The sequence below is a fragment of the Sander lucioperca genome, chromosome 18 (assembly GCF_008315115.2).
Source record: "Sander lucioperca isolate FBNREF2018 chromosome 18, SLUC_FBN_1.2, whole genome shotgun sequence".
Taxonomy (NCBI): domain Eukaryota; kingdom Metazoa; phylum Chordata; class Actinopteri; order Perciformes; family Percidae; genus Sander; species Sander lucioperca.
Window position 1 is genome coordinate 5,549,179 of NC_050190.1, and position 14,901 is coordinate 5,564,079.

A 14,901-nucleotide genomic window follows, 5' to 3' on the forward strand; every position below is an offset into this window, starting at 1 on the left:
TCCTTGTGTGTGTGTGTGTGTGTGTGTGTGTGTGTGTGTGTGTGTGTGTGTGTGTGTGTGAGAGAGTGTGTGTTTGTGTGAGGCAGGCTGTGTGTCCGCTTTGTCTCCATCTCTTCATTGTTTGTACACATTTGGCTGGAGACACATATGCACTCAGTGCTCTGCTGTTATTGGTGGATATGCAGGGGATCACATCGGGAATAATTGGGGAAATTGTGATTTTAGGTTGTCAGAGGAAAAGCAAGGGTGCTGGCTTTGAGCCAGTCCTGAAACAACCCTGACTGGAATAAAGCCTTTTTTGTATTTAGACCTTTCCAAAATACCAGCCGCTTCATGTATCACTACTTCTTCTCTCTTACTGTAAAACAGAAAAAAAAATATATTTCATTGATGACTATCTAGATGCTTTGTTGGTGATTATCCTAGAGCAACAAGGAACTGTTAATGTAACCTAATACAATATATATATTTAACAATGTAATATACAGTACTGTGTTTTAAGTCTCTTTTTTTGTTGAGTTTTCCACTTATTGCAGCTGCATTCAGAGTTGTCCTTGCTTGTTACCTAAAAATGCATTGGTGGTGTAGGGAAAGGGAATTTCTTTCAATGACAGAATTTTAACTGCTTGTTGAACAGGACATGTTTCTTGATAGAATAATAAATAAAAAAAAAAGTCATGGTCCTCATTTTGAGAAGAAATACAGTTAACCCATTCTCCTGTTGTCTGGAAGGGAGGGATGGAGGACAGGGGCTGTGTCAGGCAGGGTCTCGCCATGGAGACATTTCCTTATTTCTTATCAGGGGAGCACTTGAGGTAGTCTCAGTGGAGCATTTATAATGGATGAAATCTTTATGAGCATCATTTAGCCACAATAAAGTGCTGTCTGTCCAGGTTTTATTTGCTCATTTTTTATCATTACAACAAAGAGCAAATATTACCATAAATCTATTTGGACTGTAAAAAAAAAAAAAAAAAATCAAATTAAATGTCTCCTCATATAATTTATATGATTGGCCAAGTCATTATATGATGTCAGTCATCAGGTCAGTCATCAGAAATGATGTTTTATTTGCAGTTACGTTTTGCTGTCAGATGATGGATGCTGTGGCACGGGTCATCGTTCAGGGATCAGTCAGTTGACATCTCTTGCAATATGTTTCGCAGAGCGGACGTTTCAGTTAAACATCTCATTTGACGAAAGCAGCTTAATTTGACATTTTGATTTGGAAGCGCTTATAGTAACTGTGATGAGTCTATTGTGGATCTGAGTTTGGAATTTAAAGATGTACCCGACCAAATAAAAATGGCAGTGCACTAGCTTGTGGATTTTATTTTTTAGATATGCCAATACAAAATACGGCAGATATGGTGCTGTATTGTTGGTGCGTAGGGAAAAACACCACTCTCCCGTGACACCTCCAGTAGCTCCGTCAATACCAGGGGAAGCTCCTGAATGGCGCAGCAGATGTGGTTAAGGTGTCAAAACACTTTCAAAGACTAAACAAGTTCGATTGTAGCTCATTACGCAACCTTGAATTTCATCTCCTATTGCACACGCGCACACACACACACACACACACACACACACACACACACACACACACACACACACACACACACACACACACACACACACACATACACACACACACACACACACACACACACACACACACACACACACACACACACACACACACATATACACACAAAGCGGCTGTCTACAGATTTAACTTAGGAAAACACTGATCTACAGATAGAAGGTAGTGAACAGCTAGTTAGCTGCAGTCCTCCTTCAATACCTTCATTGTTATTGTGACATTATGGGTGTTAATAACTTCAATGATGTTAAACAAATACGGATGTTTCTGATATGATATAACATTGTAGGTCATTGGCTGGTTATGAGAGCATTGCACCTCAGACTGTAAACCCGAACCCAGCATTACGAGCTGCAGGGTTGTAGCTAATTAACACTATGCCATGGTTGCATGCGTATGACCTAGAATAGTAAGTGAAGTTTAATGAAGTGATTTCCTGTAGAAAACTTCTTCTATTCCAAGTGTTCAGAACAAAAGGACCCAGTTTGTTCCCTTCTCTCATCTTTAATATTTCAGACCAAACACACACAAACACACACACACACACACACACACACACACACACACACACACACACACACACACACACACACACACAATGTGCCCTTGTGAGGGATCATACTCCGCAAAACCAAACAGTCTGACAGTGTTTCCTTCATCTGGCTGCTTAATGTGTGCCATGGTAAAATAAGCCCCGGCAAGTAATCAAGGACAAGGAGGAGTGGGCATGGAGGGGATATGAGAGGCTGGAGAGTGGGGTAAGAAACAGTGGAGAAAGGAATGTATACAGCGCTGGGCTGGCTTAGCTGTAAAAACCGTAACCTGAGTGTCTCTGCTGGATCAGATATCAAGGAAAGTAGAGGGAAATGAAAGCAGAGGAGAGGGAGAGGCAGCGGAGGAGAGAGGGAGCAGGGGAGTGGAAAAGTAGAGAAGTGGAGGAGGAGGAGGCAAAGGGAAACTTGGCGTGTGGATTCGGGAATTTTATCACGGTGTACAGTGACCTGCTCTGGTTTCTACCCGCAAGGTATCCAATTCCCACCATCATCATTACCACAAGCCCCGCTGGCCACGGCTGGGTCTTACTGGAGGGAAACAAGGGGGGGGAGACTGTGGAGGTTTTAAATGTGTTTTTATTACGATCTGCTGCTGAATATATGGCAGAGAAGTGGCAGCTTGTGAATATGTCATGAAAGTATCATGAGTGCGTCACTAATTATCCTAGCAAGGCTCTGTACGACCACCATCTTGTCTTTGACTGTTATTCTGGCCGATGATAACAAGGGCAAAGTGGGTATTTTTCTGCTAAAGATTTCTTCTTCTTAAATGCACCAAAATATCATCGTATCAGAGGTCTAACCCACAGTGCACAAAAATGCATCAGCAGAGGCAGAGCAATTTAAAAGATAATGGCACAAATAGCCTTAATTGTACACAATAATCATAAAAGATCACACACTGTGTTCATTGAGATGCCAGTTTATAAAGTGCACCAAGCTATTGCAATCCAATAATGACACATGGGGGTGGTTTAAATGTTAGAAACACTTTTCAACATATCGAGATACAATTCAACAGCGCAGGTGTCCATGAAGTTGATTTAAAACCTCTGACATAGTATGCTGCTGTCTCTAGCTATGCCTCCATCCACCAAAGGGATAATTAAGCTTCTATTAGTCTAGTTTATGAGCTCGCCCAAAGGAGAAAAAAAAAAAGAAATCATCAAAAGGTGTTAAAAATGTACCAACTAATGCTCACACAAAACATGTTAGGCATCTCATATACATGGACACGTCAGACAGCAGGTACAACAATATAAAGATAATAATAATAATAGGAAGAGTACGTTCTTTCTTCCTTCAAAAGTTACATTGTACCGCTTTAAAAACCGCTTTTAATAATGTCTTCGACCATTACTTGACTGACGCATTGATTAGCAAGTAATCAGTTCTGTCATTATTATTTATTCAATCAGTTCGCTTCCATTGCTACTGCTTTGTGGACAAAATAAGACCTTGTGTGTTAAACCTGCAATGGGCCCTAAATGCTGCAATATTCATTACACCCCACAGTACCAGTGGATGAACCAATACAGTGATGACTTTGCTATTCTTGGAGCCTTTTCATCAGTGGGGTTAAATACTTTAAATGTTTATTCCAAGGTGTATGTCACAGGAAAGACCACACACTGATGGACATTAAAGGTGTTTCTACTCGGAGAAAAGGATGTGCACAGTCAGTACATTTCATAGATTGATATGTTAGTCTGATGGTGGCACTAGAGCAAAGCTCTTGTGTGTCCAAAATGGAAAAAGGGTTTGTCCTCTTGGCAGCATTAATGAGTTAGGTAAACATTATGGCATGATGTCTGCTAGATTTGTACATTTATTGTGTACAAGTGACAATTTTGTTCTGATGTTGGTTCTATAAAAAAAAAAAAAGTTGTGGAAATCATCAAAACATTGAGATTTATATTCATTATCTGGTGACCATGAATACCCACAACAAATCTCAGGGAGCTCCTGCCTTTTGGTTTTTGAGATAACACTGTCATGAATCAAAACTTTGGTCAAGGGGAAATTTTGTCTTGATGATGGCAGAGAACAAAATGTCAGAGTTTAATGGTCAACAACATAATTAGGACCAAGTGAAGTCACCATCCCAGGGCCATGCATTTTAGCAAATGTTGCCTTTAAAAAAACCAACTTTTCTTACTTGTTACATAATAATCTTAGTACGGCATCTTGAAACACAAACTGCACTTCCAGTTGATCTGTTTAGCAGGAGGCTAGACTTTGGGACGAATAAAAGCTGATAAAAAAAGAGATTTTGTCCGTGTTAAACCAGCTAAAAAGGCTATGCATCCAGTGTGACATATAGACATGTGTAGCTGCCTCTGTGCCTCTAACTCCTCTTCCTCCCCAGCTCACCCAGAGCCAAAGTTGGTGCCGCTGCTTTGATGAGCCGCCAACCAGGATTAGATTCCACTCTTAATATTAGGCCCACTTTCTCAAAGTAGTAAGGTGACACAGAGGACAGGATGGTCGGAAGGAAAGGGAGACACAGAGAGATGCTGTGTTTTTGTCTCCGTGATGTGGTTATTTTACAGCTACATCCGTTTTATTCAGGAGTACATTCAGGTTGGGTTATGCTCCAACTCATTTGTTCAATAGGAGAAAGTTTTTATCCGAGCAGTTGGGCTAGTTGCTGCAGTTGGGCTTGCTGGTTTCTGCAACAGTATTCTCGCTTTGCCAGACCCTCCTCCAAAGCGCGCTGGAGGAGAGTTGGGCTACTCCACATAGCATTCGGGGATGGGAGGAAAACGTGCTCTGGTTTATTGGCATTTCTTTAAACCAATCACAATCATCATGTGCGGTGCTAAGCACGGGAGAAAAGCCGCGGTGCCGCTGCAAAATAGGCTCAGAAGGAACTTGTTTTGGTGGAGCGTGTACGTTTAAAAGTTGTTTTAGTCATGCGACAGAAAACTCAGATTGGACAAATCGTCTAGCTGGCTGTCAGGATTTACCTTGCAGAGATCTGAGAAAAGGTTAACCATAATCCTCATAAATCGACCAGAGTTTAAAATGCCAACACAAAGGAAGCCCAAGGCAACGGATATCCGGCCTAAATGAGTGAAATCCAGTGGACTTTCCGGCGGCAACGGAGCAATCCCAGAAGTGGAATTTCAATGATATAGACTACCTCAACAATGACCATATTAGAAAACTCTCAGTTTAGATATCATGCATGTCCTTTAACTCATCAATTTTTTTAAGAATTGTGTGCAATGCAATGTGTGTAAGGCTTGGAAAAAACCCACACTTTAGGGCCACTTACATTTGCACCTGTGTACTATTTACTGCATCCAGTTCATCTGACCTGCGTGTATGTGAAATTTGGAAGGAAACCCTTGTGAATACAAAGAAAACATGCAAATGCCACACTGAATGGACAGGCACTGAATTGCTCCCACAGTTTAAATCAACAAATGTATTGACCATTTTACTTAAAACTTAAAGGTCCCATTTTGTAAAAAGTGAGATATCCTTGTCTTTTGTTTATTATAAAGCTGGCCTAGGTGCTATAAAAATACTGTGAAAGTATCAAAATGCTCAGTCCACAGAGAAATGCCCACAGCCAGTTTTCAGAAACTGTGCCTTTAAACCTAGCTGTTAGGACTTCTGCACGGTTGTGATGTCACAACTTGACCATATATATATATATATACAGTGCTGCTCATAAGTATTCATACCCATGGTCAAGTTGACTAAAAAGAGGAATAAAAAAATCATCTTTTGGAAAAATCCGACCTTTTAAGGACACCAATTTGTTTTGTGAATGAATAATGTATTGTAAATAAATAAATGTTCTTCCTTAAAATACAGGGGCCATAATTATACATACCCCTATGTTAAATTCCCATAGAGGAAGGCAGATTTTTATTTTTAAAGGCCAGTTATTTCATGGATCCAGGATACTATGCATCCTGATAAAGTTCCCTTGGCCTTTGGAATTAAAATAGCCCCACATCATCACATCCCCTTCACCATACCTAGAGATTGGCATGGTTTTATTTCAGTTAGCCTAATAGCTGGTTTGATTTGCATTGATATGGATCTTATCTTATAAAACCATGCCAATCTCTAGGTATGGTGAAGGGTATGTGATGATGTGGGGCTATTTTAATTCCAAAGGAACTTTATCAGGATGCATAGTATCCTGGATCCATGAAATAACTGGCCTTTAAAAATAAAAATCTGCCTTCCTCTATGGGAATTTAACATAAGGGTATGTATAATTATGGCCCCTGTATTTTAAGGAAGAACATTTATTTATTTACAATACATTATTCATTCACAAACATATTGGTGTCCTTAAAAGGTCGGATTTTTCCTCATTTTTTGAATTAAGGCATTAAGATCAATTTCCAAAAGATGATTTTTTTATTCCTTTTTTTAGTCAACTTTAGCATGGGTATGAATACTTATGAGCAGCACTGTATATATATATATATATATATATATATATATATATATATATATATATATATATATATATATAAATACAGTATGTATGTAGAAAGTGCCTCTACAGTGCCGTTACAGTACCTACCCAGCTGCAATGCCGGTGCAGAAATGCTGGGAGTGCAGGTGTGGAAGACCCGAAAACGCTGACCAATCAGAACAGACTGGGCTTTTTCGGGAGGGGGACTTAAAAAGACAGACTCTAACATTGAGCGTTTTAGATAGAGGGTGAATACAGGTATATTCACACAGACAGTAAAGAAAATGTAAACATGTTCTGGTAGAAACCCAAAATACAAGTATGAATAAACAAATGACTACATATTTTGCTCCCTTAAAGGTGGTGCAAAACGCCATGGAAACAATGGGTGAAACACGATTTTGTATATTGCTGTCAAGACCTTTAGCTCTGCTCAGAAAGTGGTACTAAATCTGACTTCCAGGAACCTTCAGGCAGAGTGAGCACTGCTGTCACTCAGCATTGTTCAAGCACAAGTGCTGCTACATTTGCAAGCATGAACTGTCCTCATTAACAGCCTTCACTGCTTAAACCAGCATTTTTTTTTTAATCTCTTTGACAAAGAAAATTGAGATTGTAAGTGTTCGGATTAGACTTTAAATTCTGTAAATAATCGCTACAAATCCTTTTGAACGCTGATACTCAGAGTTCCAGATGTTCACACTCAAGTGTTTGTGTGGACTGCATTGAAACGTTCCTACAGACAGTTGCATGCATGGTGTTTCTCGTCACAACAGCATGGAGCTTTGACTTCACCTGTCATTGACTCGACCCGTGCCCTGCACCTTTGTGCCACGTCTACCCATTGACCACCCCCACCACAGTGGTTTTTCATAACAGGCAGATCAATAACTCCTGTCATTCTTCATTAATAATGCCTCCCCAGCATTTAGACTAAGTCCTTCTACTAAGTGTGGCAAATTCACTTCTGCACAGAATAGCAGAAACTATATGCTCTGTATGAACAAAGCAAAATAGAGTCAAAACTGATCCTAGAGCAGTGCTACTACTCTAAGATACAAATACAGCACATCAGGAATTTCTCTCTGAAATGCTTGGAAACAGAGTGAATGTGCTGATAAAGCAGGAGGAAATCTGTCTCTGTCACTCCTATACTGTGCCACGGTGTCTCAAATATGCAAAGAGATACCCCTGCCCCAGTCTAAACAAGTGTGTGTGTGTGTGTGTGTGTGCGTGTGTGTGTGTGTGTGTGTGTGTGTGTGTGTGTGTGTGTGTGTGTAAGCAATATCCAAACTGTGCTTTGTGTGGGTGCTCTGTTAATTAAGTTTGTATCAAGTGATTGAGTCAGTGGACCAACCTGTTGTCTGCAGGCTGTGTCAGCGTGCATGATGAGCCATTCTAGACATTTCTTTTATTTCTATTTAGAGCTGCATAAGGTATACATCATATCCATCTCGACTGAGACCTTGTAGTTTCACTTTATTTGCCCAAATTAAATTCTGGTTTCAGACACGGTCACTTTTCCACCCACAGGAAATCACGAATCAATGCTTCAGTCCAGCCTCCAGCAGTGAGTGTTCACTCTCCAGAGAAATCTGCACTCAAGTTAGAGTTTTTTCTCTCTCTCTCATCTTTTTTGGTATAAAACATCGAAGATCGGCCTGGTTGAAAGACATGAACATAACTTGCTGAAGGCACTTCCCACCTAGTTTTTTTTTTTTATTTGTACTGCCCAACATGTGAAGTTGTCCAGTTCACCTGTAAAGTTCATACGGATGCTAAGTCTATTACGTATGTCTTGTCTTCCAGCTTTCTTTCCCTCTGAGATAGCAATGATCTGTAATAAAGCAGCGTTTATTTCTTGCTATATTACGGATGAAAAGGTAACAGTGAAGGCTAATACACTAACATCTTTGCTTTACAAATAATCTACAGTGGAGGCAGGTTAGGCCACAATCTGAATTAGCTTTTTCCCCTTTTTCTCTCAGAATGAGCAATGGTTTGAAGACAACTAAAGAAAACAGATGCAGATACTCTCTTCTCTTCTGCGGATGTGTGTGTCTATATTTTGCTGTTAAATTTAGATCAGCTAAGAGTCAGATGTGCTGGGTGGCACTCAACCACTCCGACATGATCACTCCGGCTCTGACATATCGACAGGAGCTGTCTGTTATTGACATTTAACTGCTTGATGTAATGACTGATGAGTGTCAGCGGTCGCCATGATAAGATAATGTACAGAGTAAAGTGGGACTGGCTATAAAACAATGAACTGACTCGAGTCTTGTCAATTTGATCTAGAGCAAGCACACAAATGGCAAGACAAGGCGGGTCATCTCCGTGGCAACAGACTGTACAGTACAAGTGCTGTGTGCTAACTGACAGGCACGTCCCTTACCTCAGGCTAATTTAGTAAAAATTTGAGCTGAATGTGTTTTGCATTAAGAGAATATTTTACAGAAATATATTCAGCAGCAATATGTGGAAAACATTTACAACGCCGAGGAGCAGTGTTCCCATAGCATATAGTTCAGTGACCTGTGATGTTTTATCGCATAGACCAAATAATTACAGCAGATTCATCCTCAGTCGCTGCTGTGGTTTGTTTCCAGAAAGAACATTTTCATCTATGTTTTAGAGTCGTTTGATAGCTGAACCATTTACCATAGTTTAGGGTTCAGTAAATAGACGCTTCTGGGAATATTCCAGCTGAGAAGTGTATGGTGATAATGGGCTGTATGCATTAGTGAGGGTTATGGTTTTGTTTTGAGTACAGTGTTTATTGACTGTGTTGTGAGAGGCAGTTATGGAGGAAATACTTTTATGTTTCACCTGCATAGGGTTGTATTTATTTTCTAACTATCTGCATACCACTCTACATTGCTGTGCTGCTAGTGAATGTTGGGACTTTACTGTCCTGCTCACATTTTTTTTAATAATTTTATGTTTTTACTGTTGTGATTGGTTGTTAACTGTGATGGATTAGAGTACTGAAATTAACTTGTGTTATTAGTAATTTAGTGTATCTACATATCTACAATAATATTTAACCAGTAAAATGTTAAAAACTACTTACAGGAATAGTTTGACATTTTAGGAAGTACAAAATTTTTCCCTTTCTTACCTGAAAGTCAGATGAGCACATCGATGCATTGTGTTTGTGCGCTAAATATGAAGCTATAGCCAGTAGGCAATTAGCTTAGCTTAGAATAAAGACTGGAAACGGTAGAAACAGCACAGTAACCCTGATAGAACTGTTTTTTACACTTTGGGTTTTTTGTACTGTATCAACAAACGAGATGTAGCACTGCTAGCGTTTTATTTAAATTTTAATCAGAGCCAAGCTAACTGTTTCCCCTTGCTTCCAGTCTTTTTGCTAAGCTAAGCTAATCACCTGCTGGCTGTAGCTTAATATTTAGAGTACAGATATGACAGTGATAGTGAGCATAGAGTAGTATCAATCATCTAACTCCCCGTCAGAAAGCAAATAAGCGTATTTCTAAAAATTCTGCACTATTCCTTTAATAATCAGCAGCTACGGTGGGCCAGTCCTTACAAACCAATGCTGCACAGCCTTAATGCTTCATATTATGCTCATTTTCATTTCATACTTGTATTATGGGTTTCTACTAGAACATGTTTACATTTTCTTATTCTGTCTGTTTGAATATATCTGTATATTTCATTTGTCTAAAACGCTCAGTTTTAGTCTCTTTAAGACCCCCTTGACTTGCCTTAAATTTCTTACTATTTATTTACAATATCACTTCTCATCATCACGCTCATCATCAGCACTTCTTTTATTGAAGGAATTACAATTGAATGTATGATATTTTCTACATGAAAGCATGAAGACCTTTGGCTTGAGTCTCACCAGCCAACTGTTTGTGTTGCAGAGTTTTGCAGAGAACACCATGAACGAGCTGCTGGGCTGGTATGGCTATGACAAGGTGGAGCTGAGAGACTCTGACAACCTGGAGATAGGGGAGACGCCACAGCACATCTCTGTCCTCAAAGGTATGGAACTCTAACATACAATACACCATTTAAGTGTTGTTTTTTTAATTAAAAAAGAGCATGCATTTCTTGCTTGGTTGGCCCGGCAGTCAACACTTTCAATTGCTTCATTGTCCACCATGAGATTGTTTACTGCATTAAAAGAGAAAGAAATGAATGAAAATATGAAGTGCTTATGAATGGATTGTGTACGTAACGTAACTAAGACACCTGTTCGTTAGTGTTAAAGGCCCTTAAATCTTAAATGATGGAACAGCTTCTAACAACAAGTAATAAGGGAACATGAAGACACTTTTTTTCCTGCCAAAGTTTTACAAGTTTAGGTTAGTACATTTGGGAGGTTTCTGTATGTCTGTTCTTTTTATCACATTTTTCACATTCCCATACATTAGAGTAACTTATGTTACCTGATCTGTCAATCTTATGTAAAGCCACATCCAGTCCTGACTGAGTGTGAAACTAAAAAACAATTATGACTAAGAATGTTTTTCTGAACATTGAACCTGCGTTCATTTATTTTTTTTTGCCAATTGGGAGCAATGCAATAAGCTGCAAACATCTTACAGAGTTGATCTGATGCTGAGCGAACAGTTGCCTACATACTCTTCCAGGAGACACAGAGCAACATAAGCATTCATTTGGAGTCACATTTGTTTCCACCTCACAAATCTGAGCCTAATATTCACTCTCCTTTTAGCTCTGGTTTGGTCTCCACAAACCCCTGAGGGAAATATCTGAATCATTATCTGCTAAATGCTCCATTATGTTAACCAGCTAGTTGCTAATCAATCTGCCATTTAGTGCTGGGCAGTTAGTGTACAGTCCAATCCAGTTTTACAGCTGCCTGCTTCAACAAGAACGGGGCTAATGAGAGCGGTGAGACTGAACCAAAATAGTAAAGTTGTGTGCTGGAAAACCAGCTAATATGCTCTGCGCCGCAGCATTGTATGATAATGAAATGTTCGGGGTGCTTTAAAAATGAACTTTTCCAAGCCAAACATTATTGTGCCTCGTATGGTAAAAAGTGACCCTTTATGTCAAATTGTAGGCATACTAGGCTCTCACAGTATGGCAGGATTTGCCACATATCATCAGTTGTTCAATAACACTTTATTTTGCTCAATTTCCCCTTTCTAGAAAACTTGTTGCCAAAAATCCCAGCTTCAACAGAGAGCAGCGAAGCCTCTCCAGATCGAGCCAACAGCTCCCATTCTTTGCCAGCCTCCAGGAACGGAGTCACAGAGTCCTCCACCACTCCGTCCACCTCCATGCCCAGCACCAAGGAACATGGCAACCTGCCCATCATAGTCCCCATGATCCCCCCGCCACTGATCAAGCCCCCTGCAGGTAGGGAGCACTGACACCTTTTTGGAAAGACACATACAGGAGATGAATTGAAAAGTAGTTTAAGTCATTGTTTCTCAAGAAAACACTTTAACATTATGACTGACAGCAAAATTAACTCAAATGGGCAAACCAGCTCACCTCCAGAGCCTGTACATAAAGTTTCAACAGTTTTATGCTTTTCCAAAAAGATCAAGGTCATTTTCAGCCCATCGCAGATTTTTTATGTATTCGCTCAAATGCCCAACCACCACAGTCATTTCCCCAGTCAAAACCCCTAACTAGAACAACTGGCTTAGACTTTATCCACAGCTGTCCTCCAGAAAGATTTCATTGTATTGAAAGTACAGTATAGCCGTACTTGCTGATTCTTCAGCACTTAGCAGGGAAACTGAAGGAAAACTGAATGTTTATTCAAAGTAAAAAACTTTCTGTCTTTGCAATGGCCTGAAAGCCTCCAAACCAAGCAGGGACAGGCGACTAATGAGCTTGCTACCTGCTGTACACCTTGTATTCCTCCACCTGCCCAAGTGTCAATATAACCCCATCAACTCTCTGAGGAAATGTCCGCGTTCCTCGGCCAGACAGGGCTTCATTATCCCTTGCGTCTGCTGTGGTACAGGAGGCTGGTACGCCCCGGCGGAGGGAGCGGACCACCTTGGCATCGCCCAAGAGGAGTCCCCGCTGGCCCTGCCTAGGCGGGGAAACAGATGGTGTGGTCCCACTTAAAGCCCAGCACCAACCCACCACCCGGCCGACACCCCCTTCAACTCGCCTCCCACCCCCCACCCCCCACCCCCACACATATGCTGAATTATTCATGTTCATGTGCCCCACAAAATCTGACAAAGGACCTTTTGAGGTGCAGGTACCGGTGGATGATGGTGGCATTTAGTATGGAGGCAGCATAATTACTGGCGAGGTTTTTTTCCCCCTCGTGCAGATGTGAGTGTTTTGAGATGGGCTTGTTACGAGATGCCAGGACGTGGGAAGACAAAAACAGCTCCACCTCAAGATGTCTCTTTGTATGAAAATGTTGAGATTTTTTGAAAGATGTTGGCCTTCGATCCTGTTCATTACACTGTGGTACAGACATTATTCCAAGCAATGTACAAACCCTGATCCACCCACCCAGTCATCCCAGAATGTCTTGTTTTTCTGTTATCAGTGGGCAGCAATCCAGATAGACACAAAAAGGCAGAGAGACTGAAGGAATGAGATAGAGCACAGAGGAGAGGAGAGACATAAAATATGCATGTTAGGTCCACTGTGCTATCTTTTAGGGCCTCTGGGAGTTATTTCCTTAATTGTGAGTTAGTCTTTACTTAAAATCTGATGGCCCCATAGATCCATTAAGCTCAACATGAGGTGAAAACCCTGGCCAGCGTGCGATAAGGAGGTGAGCGGGGGTGAAAGACTAATGGGCCTGCATTTTTTCGCCCTCACACCCGCATAGTCATAATGTGATAATTGGGAGATACTGGAGGGAATCTCGGAGGTTCTCTCTTACAGTAACGGCAACGGCACTAAAAGCCCGCAGCTTATCACCAGCAGTCAGCTTACCCAAGAAGAGGCATGTCACTGTCACTGAGGATCTGTTAAAATAATGTGTTGGCCACACTGACCACATACCTCTAAATCAAAGGTTAAAACAAGGAACTAGCTTTGACGCCATTATTGTAGCTTTTTATGGATTACATTTTGTTGTTCTCAAAAATGTTTTTGTCGACAAAATTAAATTATTTTGAAGGAGGGATATGTTTTGGTCAACTGTAAATTTACTCCGAATTGAGTTAGGGCTAACCATAAATCTTAAGACGGAAGAGATCTGGGTTAATTCTTTAGTTTTTAGAACGCCTTTTCACACAGGTCATGAATTTGGACAAAGCAGCATTATCTGAGAAATCAACCTACACACTTACATACAGTATATCAACTGAAAAGAAAACAAAATAGTGGAATACTCATAGATGGACCCCATTTATTGATAACCACACGCAAGCCGGGGCTGTGCTACAAAAATGCCCGCAAATACCCACTAACCCCAAAAAACACTGTTATAACTGCAACTGGCAATATTATCTTGTCATTTTAATACCACATGTATTTTTTTCTATTTCTGTTATTTCTTACATGTATTATTTAATTATTTGTACTTTTATATTGTAATTCCTTAAAGAAAACTACTAATCATTTTTCTTCTTCTAACTGTGCCCATTTATTATTTACTTAGTTTCTATACTTGACCAATTAACACAGTAACTGTCTACAATCACCATGCAATTTGTTTACATCCCATATCTCTAACCCTTTAGGACTAGGACTCATTGGGCCTCATTCACCAATGTCTTCCTAAGTTTTTTCTTAAATTTGTTCTTAAGAAAGTTCCTAAGAAAAGTCTGCGTCTGATTCATGACGTGTTCTCAAACAGCAGAATTGTTCGCAAGTGTGTTCTTAGAGTGATGAGTCCCAATGTCTTTGTAATTTAAAAGCTCGTGCTCGTTGCTCCTATTTAGCTATTTAGCATAGGTAAACGCCCCGTTAATTCCCATAAAAGGACATGAGATGGCAGGGCCGTGTGCACACTTAGAGAAATGTCGAAGAAGACGTGGTAAAGACTGTGGAGGCCTCGATTCCAAAAGAAAGAAAAACTTTAGTAATTCTGAAGTGGAGGTACTGCTGCAAGAAGCATCAGCAGTGGATACAAAGCAGCAAATAAAACCGATGCATGGAATGCAATTACCATAGGCCGTCTATGGCATTTACTCATTGAACGCTGTATCCGGAGAAGGGCGCAGAACTGATGAAGTACAGTATATAGGCCTAGCACAATTCATACACAATGTAGTTTAAAGTGCTTTACGAATGAGCAGAAGTCTAAGTGTAGTGTGTATTTATTAAAACAAATAAACATATAATTATGTGTAAAATAATGA

At 40.2% G+C, this 14,901-nt stretch overlaps 1 protein-coding gene across 4 annotated transcripts in view; it reads left to right on the forward strand.

The window, feature by feature from the left end:
• sobpa (sine oculis binding protein homolog (Drosophila) a) overlaps positions 1–14,901 on the forward strand; it is a 42,409-nt gene that overhangs the window by 1,603 nt on the left and 25,905 nt on the right. For all 4 annotated transcript variants that reach the window (XM_035994767.1, XM_031321358.2, XM_031321356.2 and 1 more), the window contains exons 2-3: positions 10,501–10,621; positions 11,759–11,968. In XM_035994767.1, the coding sequence (XP_035850660.1) occupies positions 10,501–10,621; positions 11,759–11,968 (331 nt within the window). The remainder of the gene's footprint in view (positions 1–10,500; positions 10,622–11,758; positions 11,969–14,901) is intronic.